This window comes from Sapajus apella, unplaced genomic scaffold (genome assembly GCF_009761245.1).
Source record: "Sapajus apella isolate SASKATOON/1434 unplaced genomic scaffold, GSC_monkey_1.0 scaffold149, whole genome shotgun sequence".
NCBI classification, from domain to species: Eukaryota; Metazoa; Chordata; class Mammalia; order Primates; family Cebidae; genus Sapajus; species Sapajus apella.
In genome coordinates this window covers 1,832,569-1,848,852 of record NW_022437089.1, presented here as the reverse complement: position 1 = coordinate 1,848,852, position 16,284 = coordinate 1,832,569, and the positions used below count along the sequence as shown (strand labels likewise).

The following is a 16,284-nucleotide window of genomic DNA, read 5'->3' as shown; positions in this document are numbered from 1 at the left end:
TAACGCATTTCTTATATATCCTTCCAGAAGTATTATTTAAGACATTACATATGTATTCTTTCTTTTTACTCTTAAAAAACAAAAATAATAGCATACTATACTTGTTTCACTTCTTGCTCATTTGTCATTTAACAACATAACTTGGGGATCTCCATTTCAGTATATAAAAACAAGCCTCTTATTAATTTTGCCATTGCCATTATAATATTGCAATGAATATTCTTATTCCTGTATCATTTCACAATTGTGAATACATATGTTGAATAAATTCCTATGAATGAAAGTACTGGGTCACATACTGCTTCAGGAAGAGGCAGCAGACACAGTTGGTAGTTTAGCAGTGAAAAAAATAAAGATTCTAGTCCTATCTTCAGTTATTATTGACATAATCATGTAATAATGCCATATTACTTGCAAACCAAGCTGTGGTTGCTGAAGCTGTCACAGCTGGACTATTTGGGAAGGATGGAGTCAATGCACACTGGAGACTTAAAAGATCACAGTAATTATGAGGCATACTGTAGAATAAATAGAATTATATATATTCTACCTAATTGAACTTACATTTCTTTGATTTATCCATCTATCAATCCATCTCGCCAATTATATACTAACTATAGATCTATCTGTTATAGAGATAATTAAGAAATAGTCAATGGACTTGTCTAAGAGAAGGTGATAATATAAATAGATTACAATCAACACAACCTTAAAAAGTCTAATGAGTTAATATTATATGACCTTTGTAGTGATTGTGGACAATATAGAAAAATATAAAAAAGAAAACTGAAATCAACCACAATTGTTACACTTAGAAATAGCTGAGGCCAGCCACAGTGGCTCATGCCTGTAATTCCAGCACTTTGGGAGGCTGAGGTGGACAGATCACCTGAGGTCAGGAGTTAGAGATGAGCCTGGCCAACATGGTAAAATCCCATCTCTACTGAAAATACAAAAATTAGCTGGGCATGGTGGCAACTGCCTGTAATTTCAGCTACTGGGGAGGCTGAGGCAGGAGAATCACTTGAACCCAGGAGGTGGAGGTTGCAGTGAGTCGAGATGATGCCACTGCTCTCCAGCGTGGGCAACAGAGCGAGACTCTGTCTCAAAAATAAAAAAAGAAAAGAAATAGCTAATGTGAACATTTTGGGGTGACATACCTCAAATTTTGTATTATTCAGTTTATATGAATATGGATATATAGCAGAGTACATGTATGTGTATGTGTAGATAGATGCATGCATCTACACATGTCTTGAATGTTACTATGTGTTCTGTCTCATGAATAAACACTTTGACATGCCATTAAATAATCTTCACCAATAATAGTTATTCTCACTAGAGGAGCCCCTAGGGGAAGGAATTAAATTCTCAAATATTTCCATTCTCTGACTTTGCAAATCATTCAGTTTAATAAAATATGTTCCTTTGGGAAGCATATCATCTACAAAGAGTATGGAAACCCACAAAAGACTGAAAACCTCTGTCCCATATCATCATTTAAAATAGCTTAATAGTATTCCATCATATTCATAGCCCATAACTTATTTAGTTGACCTCATATAATTAAATTTAGGATGCAGGAAATTATTTGGAGGGAAACAAAATTAACGTACATTAAGACATTTATTAACTTACCGGTAAGAAGGTGAAGTATCATTTTTCTCTTCCAAAGAAGCTAAATGCTGTTTTAGTGCTTCAAGTAAACTGTGAGGTGCCTAAAAAATTTATTATAAAAAACTTATTTTCTGATAGTTTTAGCAAATTCATACTCTTTATATTACAGTCAGCCTTCCATATCCATGGGTTCCATATCCATGGGCTTCACACCCATGGATTCAGTCAACCAAGGGTTAGAAAGTATTCTGAACAAAATAGATGGTTGTGTCTCTATTGCACATGTAAAGATTTTTTCTAGTCATTATTCACTAAACAATACATTTTGACCACCATTTACATGGTACTTATATTGTACCAGGTATGAAAAGTAATTAAGAGATGATTTAAAGAGGATGTGTATAGGTTATATGCAAATGCTACACCATTTTATATATCAGGGACTTGCACATTCCCACATGGACACTGAGGAAAAACTGTATAAAAATATTTTGAACAGTATATTGATCCCTTCCTGACACCTTACACTAAAATTAACTCCAGATGGATTAAAGACTTAAACATAAGACCTAACACCATCAAAACCCTAGAAGAAAATCTAGGCAAAACCATTCAGGACATAGGCGTAGGCAAGGACTTCATGACCAAAACACCAAAAGCATTGACAACAAAAGCCAAAATAGACAAATGGGACCTAATCAAACTCCACAGCTTCTGCACAGCAAAAGAAACAGTCATTAGAGTGAATCGGCAACCAACAGAATGGGAAAAAATTTTTGCGATCTACCCATCTGACAAAGGGCTGATATCCAGAATCTAAAAAGAACTAAAACAGATTTACAAGAAAAAAATGAACAAGCCCATTCAAAAGTGGACAAAGGACATGAACAGACACTTTACAAAAGAAGACATGCATGAGGCCAACAAACATATGAAAAAATGCTCATCATCACTGGTCATCAGAGAAATGCAAATCAAAACTACATTGAGATACCACCTCACACCAGTTAGAATGGCGATCATTAAAAAATCTGAAGACAACAGATGCTGGAGAGGATGTGGGGAAATAGGAACACTTTTACACTGTTGGTGGGAATGTAAATTAGTTCAACCATTGTGGAAGACAGTGTGGTGATTCCTCAAGGACCTAGACATAGAAATACCATTTGACCCAGCAAGCCCATTACTGGATATATATCCAAAGAATTATAAATCGTTCTACTATAAGGACACATGCACACGAATGTTCATTGCAGCACTGTTTACAATAGCAAAGACCTGGAACCAACCCAAATGCCCATCGATGATAGGCTGGACAGGGAAAATGTGGCACATATACACCATGGAATATTATGCAGCCATCAAAAACGATGAGTTCCTGTCCTTTGTAGGGACATGGATGAACCTGGAAACCATCATTCTCAGCAAACTGACACAAGAACAGAAAATCAAACACCGCATGTTCTCACTCATAGGTTGTTGTTGAACAATGAGAACACATGGACACAGGGAGGGACGCATCACACACTGGGGCCTGTAGTGGGGAAATAGGGGAGGGACAGTGGGGGTTGGGGAGTTGGGGAGAGATAGCATGGGGAGAAATGCCAGATATAGGTGATGGAGGGTAAGGCAGCAAATCACACTGCCATGTGTGTACCTATGCAACAATCTTGCATGTTCTTCACATGTATCCCAAAACCTAAAATGCAATCAAATAAAATAAAGTGATTTTGAACAAAAATTAAGGGCCTCATTAAAGCTAAAATTGCTACATATAAGTTCATTATTAAAAGTAGCATCTTCGTATAAAATCAGATTTTCAAACTATGATTTAAAATACATTGTTTGGCTGGGCACAGTGGTTCATGCTTGTAATTCCAACACTTTGGGATGCCAAGACAGGAGGATTGTTTGAGCCCAGAAGTTCAAGACTAGTCTGGGTGACAGTGAGACCTCATCTCTACAAGAAAGAGAAAAATTATCTGGGCATGATGATGTGCACCTGTAGTCCCAACTACTTGTAAGGCTGAGGTGGGAGAATTACCTGAGCCCAGGGGAGTCAAGGCTGCAGTGACCTGTGATTGCTCCACTGTGCTCCAGCCTGGACCACAGAGTGAGGCCCTCTCAAAAAAATATTTTTTTAAATATGCTTTTAAAAACAAGAAAAGTTTCTTAAAATGATCAAAAAACTGCTAAAATACATATCTCCTCAGAAGACATTGAGTTTCCAACAGTCTCGTTAACTATAATATTTATTTTTCACGAAGGCAATAATTTTTATTAACATTATAGATTTTTTCTTGTATGTTTATTGTTTATTTCCCTGAAATAGACGATAAGTTCCATGAAGACAGGCATTTTGTCTGTTTTGTACACTGCTGAATCTTAAGTGCCTGGCACATATTAAGTGTTTAATTAATATTTGATGAATGAATGTAGATGTATCTTTTTATTTTGTTTCCATTAAAAACAGACTAGAGGACGAGATTGCAGCTCCCAGGTGGATAGACAGAGCAGTGTGACACTCTGCATTGTGAACTTTTGCTCCAGAACTACTGCAGGAATAAACTAGGAAAGCTGAGAGGACCCACAGACCCCCTGAAGGAAATGGATTGCTACTGCAGGACCCAGGAGACACCCTGAATACTGCGAGTGCCCAAGCTGTGGAAGTGGAAACGGGATTGTCCACCCCCGAACACATACCCTCACTGGGGAACCTGAAGGTTTAGATCATGGGAGAAGATTCTGACTTTACCTGAAGCTGAGTCAATTTAGAGAGCGGAGTGAAATACAGGGGTAGAGGAAGCAGCAGGAAAAACCCTGTGAGCTTGCTGGATTCCCTAGGAAGCCATTTGTGCTTTGTCTCACATGAGTCCTTGGGGAGGAGTATCAGAGGTACTGGAAAAGGAACACAGGGAGAAGGAAACCTCCAGCTGAACTTTGTAAAAATTCCAAGGGATCGTGAAGTCTCCTGGCCGGAACTCAAGGGAGGGTGTAAATCTGGTGTGCAGACTCCACAGGCAGAATGGCACAAAAGCCATCCTTGCTTTCACAGCTGGGAGGCTGGTAGCATGGGGTAAGTTCTCAGCCCTGCTCACCCACTCCCTGGAAACAGACTCGGTGCCATTGGCGGGGGCACAGTGGGAGTTAGATGGGCCTTTGGGGTTGTTTGGAAACTGGGGGAGGCCTGTGACTGCCAGCTTTCCCCACTACCCTGTCAACCTGCATGACACAGTGGAGGCAGCCATAATCCTCCTGAGAAGATAACTCCATTGACCTGGGAACCACACCTCCATCTCCCCACACAGCCACAGCAAGACCCACCCAAGGAGGTTCTGAGCTCAGACACACCTAATCCTGCCCCCAACTGATAGTCCTTCCCTACCCACCCTGGTAGCTGAAGACAAAGGTCATATTCTCTTGAGCGTTCTAGGTCCTCGCCCGCCACCTGATCCTCCCTATACTTCCACAGCTGATGCTTTCTTAAAAGCACCACTTCCTGGCAGAAGGCCAACCAGCACAAAAATAGTGCATAAAACAACCAGAACTAAGGACCACCACAGAGTCCATTTCTAACCCCTGCCACCTCCACTGGAGCAGGTGCTGGTATCCACAACTGAGAGACCTGCAGACAGTTCACATCACAGGACTCTGCAGACAATCCCCAGTAACAGTCTGGAGCCTGGTAGACATGCTGTGTGGCTAGGTCCAGAAGATAGACAATCACCACATCTCGGCTCTCAGGCAGCCACATCGCTAAGAAAAGGGGGAGAGTACTACATCAAGGGAAGACCCCATGGGACAAAAGAATCTGAACAGCAGCCTTGAGCCCCAGATATTCCCACTGACATAGCCTACCCAAATGAGAAAGAGCCAGAAAAACAATTCTGGTAATATGACAAAACAAGGTCCTTTAACACCCCCAACAAAAATCACGGTAGCTCACCAGCAATTGATTCCAAACCAAGAAGAAATCCCTGACTTACCTGAAAAAGAATTCAGAAGGTAAGTTATTAAGCTAATCAGTGAGGCACCAGAGAAAGGTGAAGTCCAATTTAAGGAAATTAAAAAGTGCTACAAGAAATGGTGGGAGAAATCTTCAGTGAAATAGCTAGTATAAATATAAAAACAATCAAAACTTCAGGAAATAATGAATGCACTTAGAGAAATGCAAAATGCTCTGGAAAGTCTCAGCAATAGAATCGAACAAGCAGAAGGGAGAACTTATATACGTGTGTGTGACAGAAAGTCAACAAAGAGACAGTGTGTTTAAACTGTACCCTGGGAAAAATGGACTTAAAAAATATTTACAGAACATTTACCCAACAACTACAGAATATACATTCTATTTATCAGCGCATGAAATGTTCTCCAAGAAAGCCATATGATAGGCCACAAAACAAGTCTCAATAAATTTAAGAAAATTGAAATTATATCAAGTACTATCTCAGACCACAGTGTAATAAAACTGGAAATCAACTTCAAAAGGAATCTTCAAAATCATGCAAATACATGAAAATTAAATAACATGCTTCTGAATGATCATTGAGTCAACAATGAAATCAAGATTGAAATTAAAAAATTATTTGAACTAAATGACAATATTGACACAACCTATCAAAACCTCAGGGATACAGCAAGCATGGTGCTAAGAGGACGGTTCATAACCCTAAATGCTTACATCAAAAATTCGGAAAGAATAGACAATCTAAGGTCACACCTCAAGGAACTAGAGAAACAAGAACAATCCAAACCAAACCCAGCAGAAGAAAGGAAATAACCAAGATCAGAACAGAATTAATTAAACTGAAACCAAAAAAATGCAAAAGATAAATGAAACAAAAAGCTGATTCTTGGAAAAGAGAAATAAAATTGATAGACTATTAGCAAGATTAACCAAGAATAGAAGAGAGAAAATCCAAATAAGCTCAATTAGAAATGAAATGAGAGATATTACAACTGACACCACAGAAATACAAAACATCATTCAATGCTACCATGAACATCTTTACACACATAAACTAAAAAACCTAGAGAAGTAAATTCCTAGAAAAAATACAACCCTCTTTGCTTGAATCAGGAAGAGTTAGATACCCTCAACAGACCAATAACAAGTAGCAATATTGAAATGATAATTTTAAAAAATACCAACAAAAAAAGTCCAGGACCAGAAGAATTCACAGCTGAATTCTACCAGATATTCAAAGAAGAATTGTTACCAATCCAATTGACACTATTCCACAAGATAGAGAAAGAGGGAATCCTCACTAACTCATTCTATGAAGCCAGTATCACCCTAATACCAAAACCAGGAAAGGACATAACCAAAAAAGAAAACTACAGAACAATATCCCTGATAAAGATAGATGCAAAAATCGTTAGCAAAATACTAGCTAGCTGAATTCAACAACATATAAAAAAGATAATCTACGATGATCGAGTGGGTTTCATACCAGGGATGCAGGGATGGCTTAACATATGGAAGTCAATAAAGATGATATACCACATAAACAAAATTAAAAACAAAAATGAAGAAAAATCATTTGACAAAATCCGGAATCCCTTTATGATAAAAATCCTCAGCAAAATTGGCAAACAAGGGACATACCTCAATGTAATAAAAGCCATATATGAAAAACCCACAGCCAACATGATACTGAATAGGGAAAAGTTGAAAGCATTCCCTCTGGGAACTGGAAGACATCAAGGATGTCCACTCTCACCACTTCTATTCAACATAGTACTGGAAGTCCTAGCCAGAGCAATCAGACAAGAGAAAGAAATAAAGAGCATCCAAATCAATAAAGAGGAAGTCAAACTGTTGCTGTCTGCTGATGATACTATTGTATACCTAGAAAACCCTTAAAAGTCCTCCAAAAAGCTCCTAGGACTGATAAAAGGAATCAGCAAAGTTTCAGGATAAAAAATTAATGTACATAAATCAGTAGCTCTCTCATACACCAACAGTGACCAAGCTGAGAATCAAATCAAGAACTCAATTCCTTCTACAATAGCTACAAAAAAATAAAATACTTAGGAATATACCTAATAATCAAATGAAAGAGCTTTCGCACAGCAAAGGAACAGTCAGCAGAGTAAACAGACAATCCACAGAGTGGGAGAAAATCTTCACAATCTATATATTTGACAAAGGACTAATATCCAGAATCTACGATGAACTCAAATGAATTGGCTAGGAAAATAAAAAACAATCCCATCAAAAAGTGGTTTAGGGACATGAACAGACAATTCTCAGAAGAAGGTATACAAGTGGACAACAAACATATGGAAAAATGTTCAACATCACTAGTGATCAGCGAAATGCAAATCAAAACCACAATGCAATACCACCTTAGTCTTGTAAGAATGGCCATAATCAAAAAAATAAGAAAAAATAATAGATTTGGCATGGATGTGGTGAAAAGGGTACACTTCTACACTGCTGGTGGGAATGTAAGCTGGTACCACCACTATGGAAAACAGTGTGGAGATTCCTTAGAGAACTAAAAGTAGAATTACCATCTGATCCAGCAATCCCACTACTGGGTGTCTACCCAGAGGAAAAGAAGTCATTATACAAAAAAGATACTTGCTCATGCATGTTAATAGCAGCACAATTAGCAACTGCAAAAATGTGGAACCAACCCAAATGCCCATCAATCAAGGAGCAGACAAGGAAACTGTGGTATAGATATATGATGGAATACTAGTTAGCCATAAAAAGGATTAAATTAACAGCATTTGCAGTGACCTGGATGGGATTGGACACTATTATTCTAAATGAAGTAACTCAGGAATGGAAAACCAAACAGCGTATGTTCTCACTCATAAGTGCAAGCTAAGCTATGAGGATGCAAAGGCATAAGAATGACACAAGGGATTTGGGGGACTCAGAGGGAAAGGGTGGGAAGGGAGTGAGGGATAAAAGACTACAAATTGGGTTCAGTGTATACTGCTTGGGTGATGGGTGCACTAAAATCTCACAAATCACAAGTTCACTGAAGAACTTACTCATGTAAGCAAATACTACCTCTTCCCCAAAAACCTATGGGGGAAAAAAATAGAAAGAGTAGACTTCCCCTTACATAAGGCCAGTTCCCCACCAGGATTCTATATTCCACCATCTCCCCTGAACCATTCACTCATTCTTTGTTCGAGAAATATTTATGATAATTTACCATAAGAACTGGGGATATAACCATAGGCACAAACAACTTGATCCCAAGCTTCATAAGATTACAGTCTACAGGTCAGGGGAAGATATATCAAACAATCACACAAATAAATGCAAAGTCATTTTAAGTTGTAAACAGTAGCATGAAAGAGAGGTACACAATACTCAGATAGTGTTGAAGCAGGGGAATCTAACCAAGTCAGGGAAGTCAGGGAGGCAAGCCCTCCTAAAGAAATAGTTGAGCTGAGATCTGAAGGATAGCTGAGGAATAAGGAGGTCAGTATAGGAAGAAAGAGCATTGTAGACAGAGGGATAACATGTGCAAAGGCCCTGTTGCTAGAGCAAAGAGAGCAGAGGGGAGCATAAGGGAGATAAAGCTGGAGGGTAGGCAAGGATTTGACAATGCAGGACCAATTAAAAGCAATGTTGAGGAGTTTACACTTTATCCTAGAATCCCGGGAGACCTTCGAAGTCTTTTAAGTGAGAGATGAAATGACCGGATCTCTGTTTTGGATGTTATCAGATCTGCAATCTGGATGCACTTTGTAAAACAAACAACAGGGGGCAGAGTATATGAAGACGGACTGGAAGGTGAGAGAGGAGGGAAGTTGAAGCTAAAGTGCAGACAAAGTGGTTAGGACTCAGTGTTGGATTGCAAAGGACAGTTGAGGGAGATCAGAAGGGTCAGAAGGGTCCACAGAAAGAGAAGCAAATATGGGGGGGAAGATGGGTGATATAAACTGCTGAGCTGGCATGAGGAAGTGTTTAATGAACTACTTACAGAGGTGTGGGCAGACCTAAGGAACAATCCTGAGAGATAAATAACAAAAGTTGTCAGTATTTGAACAATGTTGGAAACATCTTATTCTGTCTGATTTGCTTTGAGACAATTCACTGCCAGCTATAAATTTGTGGAAACGCTGCCACACAATCTTAGCAGACAAGATCGGCAGAAAATCGCTTAGAAACACTGAAAACATTCTACAAGTTGCTTTCCGTGAAAAGAGTAGATGCGACGCAGTAAGGACCCCCTTCATGAGGCACACAGTCACCCTCCAGCCACCAGAACCACAGGAACGCTGTGCTAACTGAGGAAAAACACATCTAGGCACACGTTACGGTGGCACCTTCTAGCAGGTCCCCAGGGTTGTGCCCCTAGAGCTCTGACAAAGAGCGTGGCTCGGAAATGTTATGTTTGGACTGCGAGTTTTGGTGAAAAATAAAAACGCATCACGTTGCAGACAAAGCAGACCCTGCTATGTGCGTTTATGGGAGCCACGGCCAACAGGAACCACAGGGAATGGTGGAAAGGAGAGGGACGGACACAGACAGACACACCAGACAGCGACTCTCAGGAGGAGGCTCTGTGGTCCCCAGACCATGTCAGAGCCAAGGCAGAAAGGATTAACTGAGGAAAGGAGGGAAGTTTCCTCTTAAGGAGAGTAAAATCCGGAAGGGATCTCTAAAATGGCCAGCAGTTTAAACCTAGCAATTTTGCCTTGATTCACATAAAGTGTAGTAACAACTGTTGGATGCACAAGGAGAGACTGGCCAATCTACAGTCACAGAGGAAGACTTTCACACCCCTTCACGGGATCTCGCAGCAGGCTGGCTGAAAAGGCTCCTTGAAACTGCAGACTTCTCTCAAGGAGACCCACTGAGTTGGGCAAAGGCGGGGCTGACTTAATTCTCGTCTCCCTGCTCTCCCACGTAGCCCTGCATTTCACTCCATTCCAGGGTTTCTGGGACGCCCAAGAAAGCACGTAGTCCGGGGGCACTGCTGCCAACTGAAGGCCTTGACAAATGACTCTCTGTACTGGCTGAGGACCAGGGCCCAGCGTACTGATAAGGAAGCTCTTCCAGTGAAAAGGGTTGATTTACAGAGGAATGAATCTGCATGAGCGTTTACCAAGATCCCCACTTGCCTTTTGCAGACTCTCCTGCAGCCATCTACTTCAGTTTTGATTTCAGGAAGACCAGAGCGGAGGTAAGGAGGAGGGTGGACTGATGGGAAATGTGGCCCTCGATTCAAGGACTCCTCCTGTCAAATGTCCCTTAGAGCTCAACCCACAGGTGCTGGTCAGTTAATGCTCATCTGCATCTTGACAATGGCAAGCTCCCCTTGCTGTCCCCACCACCTCCCTCAAGGAAGAAAGGCAATGTAGAGAAAAATCAGAGGACTACATCATGATAGATATCTAGTGATGCTTCATGTGTAGTTTTTGTTCAGTCTTTTTTGGGAACTCAGGGACCAAGATTGTGTCTCATTCATTGTAACTGAAAAGGAGTCGAGAATGTTTACGAATGAATATTGATTGAAATCCACTGGTTATGTTGCCAAGAGGCAATGAAACCCTATCTTCTCCCTTACTAACCCAAACATTCTCATTGTCTCTTTCTTCCCACCGCTGGTCATCTGACTTCTCATTCAGGAAGCCATGCACTATTTCACCCAACAGTGGTTCCCATCATGGACCACTTTGCGGGATTTCAGGGCTACATGCAAGCTCCCTTTGTACTTGTCAGTACATTAAGAAATATTTGTGATGTGTATACTTGAGAGAACATATTTCTTTCCTTCAAAGATTTATAAGCCATCAGCCAAAAGCTCCTTCCTTCTATACCACTAAACCTAACGTTTTTTGCATCTGCAACCATCCTCTCTCTCCTACATCTTCATCTTCTCTCTCTTCACAAGTTTCTTCACATACGCATGGCTGCCACATGAACCAGGCACTGTCCAAGCATTCCACATGTGCTATCTCAGATAATCCTTCATTCTTCTAGTCCCAACCAAGGCAGGTCTACCACACCAGTCCCTGATTTCTAGGACAGGGACAACTGGGGGATGGCTGTGAAAGTCCTGAGTCTCCAGATTTTCCAGAAACCTCTGAGCTTTCTTTGTTGGATCATACCTGTGTCCATGAGGGAATCCCTGAGGACTAGTTGCTGAGGAGTAAAAAGCCTGAGCTCGTTTGATTCTTACAACACTGCTATGAGCTAGCTACTGCATCATACCCATTTTGCAGTTGCAGAAATGAGAAACAGAGAATGGAAATGAGTTGCTTGAGACCATATATCTGAAAGGGAGACAAGGCAGCCCTCAAAACTAAGTTCATTAATCCAAATACCCTTCTGTTTCTACTGATCATCTTAAAAGCATAGTCTAGTTGTTATACACACACATAATAAGCACACATGTATATGTTACTTATGGAGAAATGAAAATGCACACACATAAGCATATAGCAAAAGATGGAGAGTCTCAGATAATGATAATATGATAAACACATAAACAAAGACAAACATGTCACTTAAGTACATAGGAGAGATACACTGACCTGAGTAATATATGGAATGTTGCGTTGGTCAATTCCAACTTGCTGGATTTGCAAAAAAGTAGGGAGGAAAGTACATATTACAGAAGGAAGTGGCAACAACAAAAATGTAACTGATCATTGTGTGCATGAAACAGAAAATACCCCAAGACTATGATGTCTTTCTGGGCTGGTATCATGTCAGGTTAAAGTATGCCTCACACGCTTAAGTACACCCTTATATTTATCCTAAGGATAGACTTTTTAAAAGACGTGCCAGATATTGAGTCTTTGCTGATTTGAGAAGAACTAAGCTGCATTTTGGATATCATACAAATGTGTTCTAATTTTTTCAAGTACTCAGAAGTCAGCCATTACTCATATTGTCATTCTCCCATGGGTAATATGTCTTTGTTCTCTCTGGTTTTCAGAAGTTTGACTATCACTTACCTCGGTGTGGTTCTCTTTGTATTTATCCTGACTGGGCTCCTCTGAATGTCAGGGAGAACATGGGCTCACCTCAAGTCTTTATCTCACTGACCACAAACCTACCTATTGTTCATTACCTAGAAAGACTTATGTCATATATATTTTGGTCTACTTTTAGAATCGTTTCTGGTGGGAGGGTAAGCTTGGTGCCGGTTATCTTTATGGCTGCAAACAGAAGTCCTTGTAAGATTGCTTTTCAGTGCAAGTGCATTGGATAGTACATTTGAAGTACCTAATTTTAGTTTTAGTTTTACTGTTTACAAAGTAGTTAAAACAGCTATCAATTTCTGTGTGTTTGTGTGGTGATGGTGGTGGAAGAAAGACGTATAGTCTCAACTGATACTAAATTCATGCAAAAAAAGAAACACCTTAAGTAGAAATGGATTTCTGTACCTCTGCAACTTTCAGAAACTGTATCAATTTGGTTCTTCCTTGAAGGAACTTGATGTAAATATCCAAACTTTCCCTGCATTGGTTCTTCCTCATGTCAAAATATTTGCCTAAAAATAGAAAAATATTACCAAAAGGAGCCAATAGCTTAGCAATTTTCAAGTTTTACTCCATTCTGATTATTGTATTTTAAGTTAATTCTAGATATGAATTTAACTGGCTCAAAACAATTATAATTTTAATCAAGTTATTTTCTGTTTTAATAACAAGAAATAGCACTACTCAATCCTCATGATCAACAAATTTTTATGGAGTAAACTACTGTATATCAAGTATTGATGCTGGGTATATGGAATTTAATAGCATACACAGACAGTTTAGATTTTAATTTCAACAACTTCTAGTCTATAGTCTTTTTGATTGATTAATATAAAGCTCTGCAACCCTTTGAGGGAAGGGGCTGTGTTTCCTACTCTCTTATAACCGTACAAATGTATAATACTATGTATTTCTTCAGTATAAGAAAAGCTATCAAATTCCCATTAATGAAGTTTAGAGAATAATTGCAGCTAAATGAATCATTCATTAGGGCTAAATGATGACAGCAATTTCCTGAAAAGTCTAAAAATATATGCCTGTATATCATCAATAACAATTACTTATGTTATAGGCTTTACCTTCTTAGGAAAGTCAAAACTGTGTTACTTGACGTTGGTGGGAATGGGCCTTATTAACATATAACGAATAAACATGGAAACCTAGGTTGATTCCCTGATGAATTTCCCAGAAATATTAGTTATCACTTGCATAAAAATGGAAAAGTTTTGTGGCTAATTAGCCAAATAATGTTTAACCAGTAAAGCGATATAATATCTGTATTTAAAAATATATATGACCCTGCAAAGATTTTCTATTTTGAATCTAAAGCAAATGTGAGTTTAAATGTAGAGATAAAAGATTCTTACAAATAAATTATTTTACTATTTTATCCTTTAAAAAGTAATCTTTTAAAAAGTTTATTCTTTATCCTACCTAGCAGATTAAGGATCCCTTCATTATAAGCTGCAAACAGACGAAGAGAATCTTTAAAGAGGAGCATAAAAGCAGCATGTATTATACCATTAGTTAGTTCATCAGGATTTGCCTGAAAATTAAATAAAAGAGTAACCAATTGACACCACAGTTAGAAAATTCTTTCTCTCACCTATAGTTACAGGATGCTATTTACTATAGTTTTAAACAAAATTTATAAATCTCTTACATTAAAACTAAGAAGAGCATTAAACTGGGTTTGAATAACTGGAAGTGTGTTTAGAAGCTCTTCAGTATTCATAGTTCTTATCACACCTTCTGTCCTATAAAAGATAAAAGAAATTCATGAACCTCAATAATTAAGAGTTTGAGAAGCACTGTGACATCAGCATCTCGAAATAGGGCTGTTTTTGACAAACTACAAAGCAGACCACATGTAAGTTTCAGTACTTCTTGCTCACAAACTAATGATATTTACTGACCCTCTCTTGGTTTTTGTGATGTCAGATAAGATCATTCTATATGCGAGTGACTTTTCATTCAAGTACTTGCTGTATCGTCTGATGAAGGCTGACATAGTATAGCCTAAAAATGAGATATTTTGATTATTTTCAGTTCAACCAATAGTGGCTTTTTACAATCTGTCAATAAATGCAGACTTATTCCACATTCACCTGTATACCTCAACAATATCTTTGAAGCACAAAAGCTAGAATGGCCTTTATTTAATCACCTATTCCAACATTCTTCAAGCTTTCTGTTAAAGGTTAATTTTTATTTCCTTAGAGCCTTGATATCATCCCTTAATGGGGTCTTGATGGTGGCATTCCTGAACAGATGAAATAGTTGAACCACATCAGTTCCTTTGACATTTTCACAGAAACTATTATAAATTGTTAGCATTCTCCTTAATCTCCTCATCCCACTGCCACCATGCCTCCTCCCCCCTCCCTCCACTCAGCAAGTGACCTGCCACCTACTTCATAAAGAAAAAGGAGAAAAAAGGCCATGGTAGAAACTCAACTACTCTCTACTCAACCTCCAAATGTATGTTGATTCCCCTTCAATTTATTCATTCATTAAACAATCACTGAGTGCGTACTATAAGCCAGGCCATGTCCTAGGTGATGGAAGTTCAGCAGTGAACAAAACAGACAAATATTCCTATCCTCATACAGCTTACATTTCAATGGGAAATGGCAAGTATGCAAAAGAAAAGGAACACAGAGACAGCCAGCAAGAAGTGGAAAAAATAAGCCCAGGCAGAGAATTGGTATAAAGGTGCTGCAATTTTTAATAGGCTGGACAAGGCTTCACTGAGTAAAGACCTTTTCTGTCTCTAGCATATGGCATATTCTGTTATTCTTAGTAAGCTCTCAAATATGTGTTGTATCAATGCATTTGGAGATTATTTACCTTCTTAAAATGTATAGCACATCACAGCCTTCATAATTTAGAACATTTTTTTACCTAGGCATGATTTTCAAAACTTTTCCCTTCTTGCCATAGGAAATATTTCCATCAAAGAATCATCTTACCTTCTATGACACTTTTATCCAGGAAATTATGTAAAGTGAACAAAGTGCTCCGAGATGAAAGATGTTTAATGAAACGCTGTCAAACAAATGTGCCAAATTCTAAAATTAGTGTCTATACACAAAAAAGTTCATTATTCATAATGATTGTCATTATGAATGTATACTTAATTCTGCCACACGTCTTCTATCTCTTTCAGGAGCATTGATTAAGTTGTACACAATCATATTCTGTGCTGGCAAACATAAGGATTTGCAGTGCTGCCAACTCTCCTTTGTTTATGTACCCCCAAATAAACAAGAAGTTAAACATTAAAGCTTATGTGGATACACACTCTTTCCCTCCAAGACTTTCTATCTAGCCATGCCCCATCATGGGTAATACCCAAAATTACCCATGATTTTGGGTAATTTTAAATTACAGGAACATAAAAATAATAATATGATACATCTGTGGACCCCACTACCTAGAAATGACAACTGCTAACTTTTTGACATATCTGCTTCAAGTCTATTTCTAGAATAAGAGAAAATAAATTATTACTGATAAAGCCCCATTCCCAAGATCCATTTCCTGCTTCCACTTAGAAGTAACTGGTATCATAATTTTAATGTGCTATCTTTACAGTCTATTTTCCTTATGTTTCACATGCATTTGTTCCATGGACAAGTACTGGGTGCATTTAAAATTTTTTTACATAAATAGTTTTGTATTCTAAGTGTCATTCTA

At 38.6% G+C, this 16,284-nt stretch overlaps 1 protein-coding gene across 1 annotated transcript; it reads right to left on the bottom strand.

Moving 5' to 3' along the window:
* Positions 1 to 1,571: 1,571 nt before the first annotated feature.
* Positions 1,572 to 14,901, bottom strand: LOC116541197 (phosphatidylinositol-binding clathrin assembly protein-like). The gene is made up of 6 exons (XM_032265176.1): positions 14,502 to 14,901; positions 14,249 to 14,342; positions 14,020 to 14,131; positions 12,991 to 13,097; positions 12,133 to 12,174; positions 1,572 to 1,718 (listed from the first exon to the last, which is right to left on the bottom strand). Exons 1-6 carry the CDS (start codon positions 14,594 to 14,596, stop codon positions 1,635 to 1,637), a joined length of 534 nt encoding a protein of 177 aa, XP_032121067.1. The 5' UTR covers positions 14,597 to 14,901; the 3' UTR covers positions 1,572 to 1,634.
* Between the last annotated feature and the right edge of the window lie 1,383 nt (positions 14,902 to 16,284).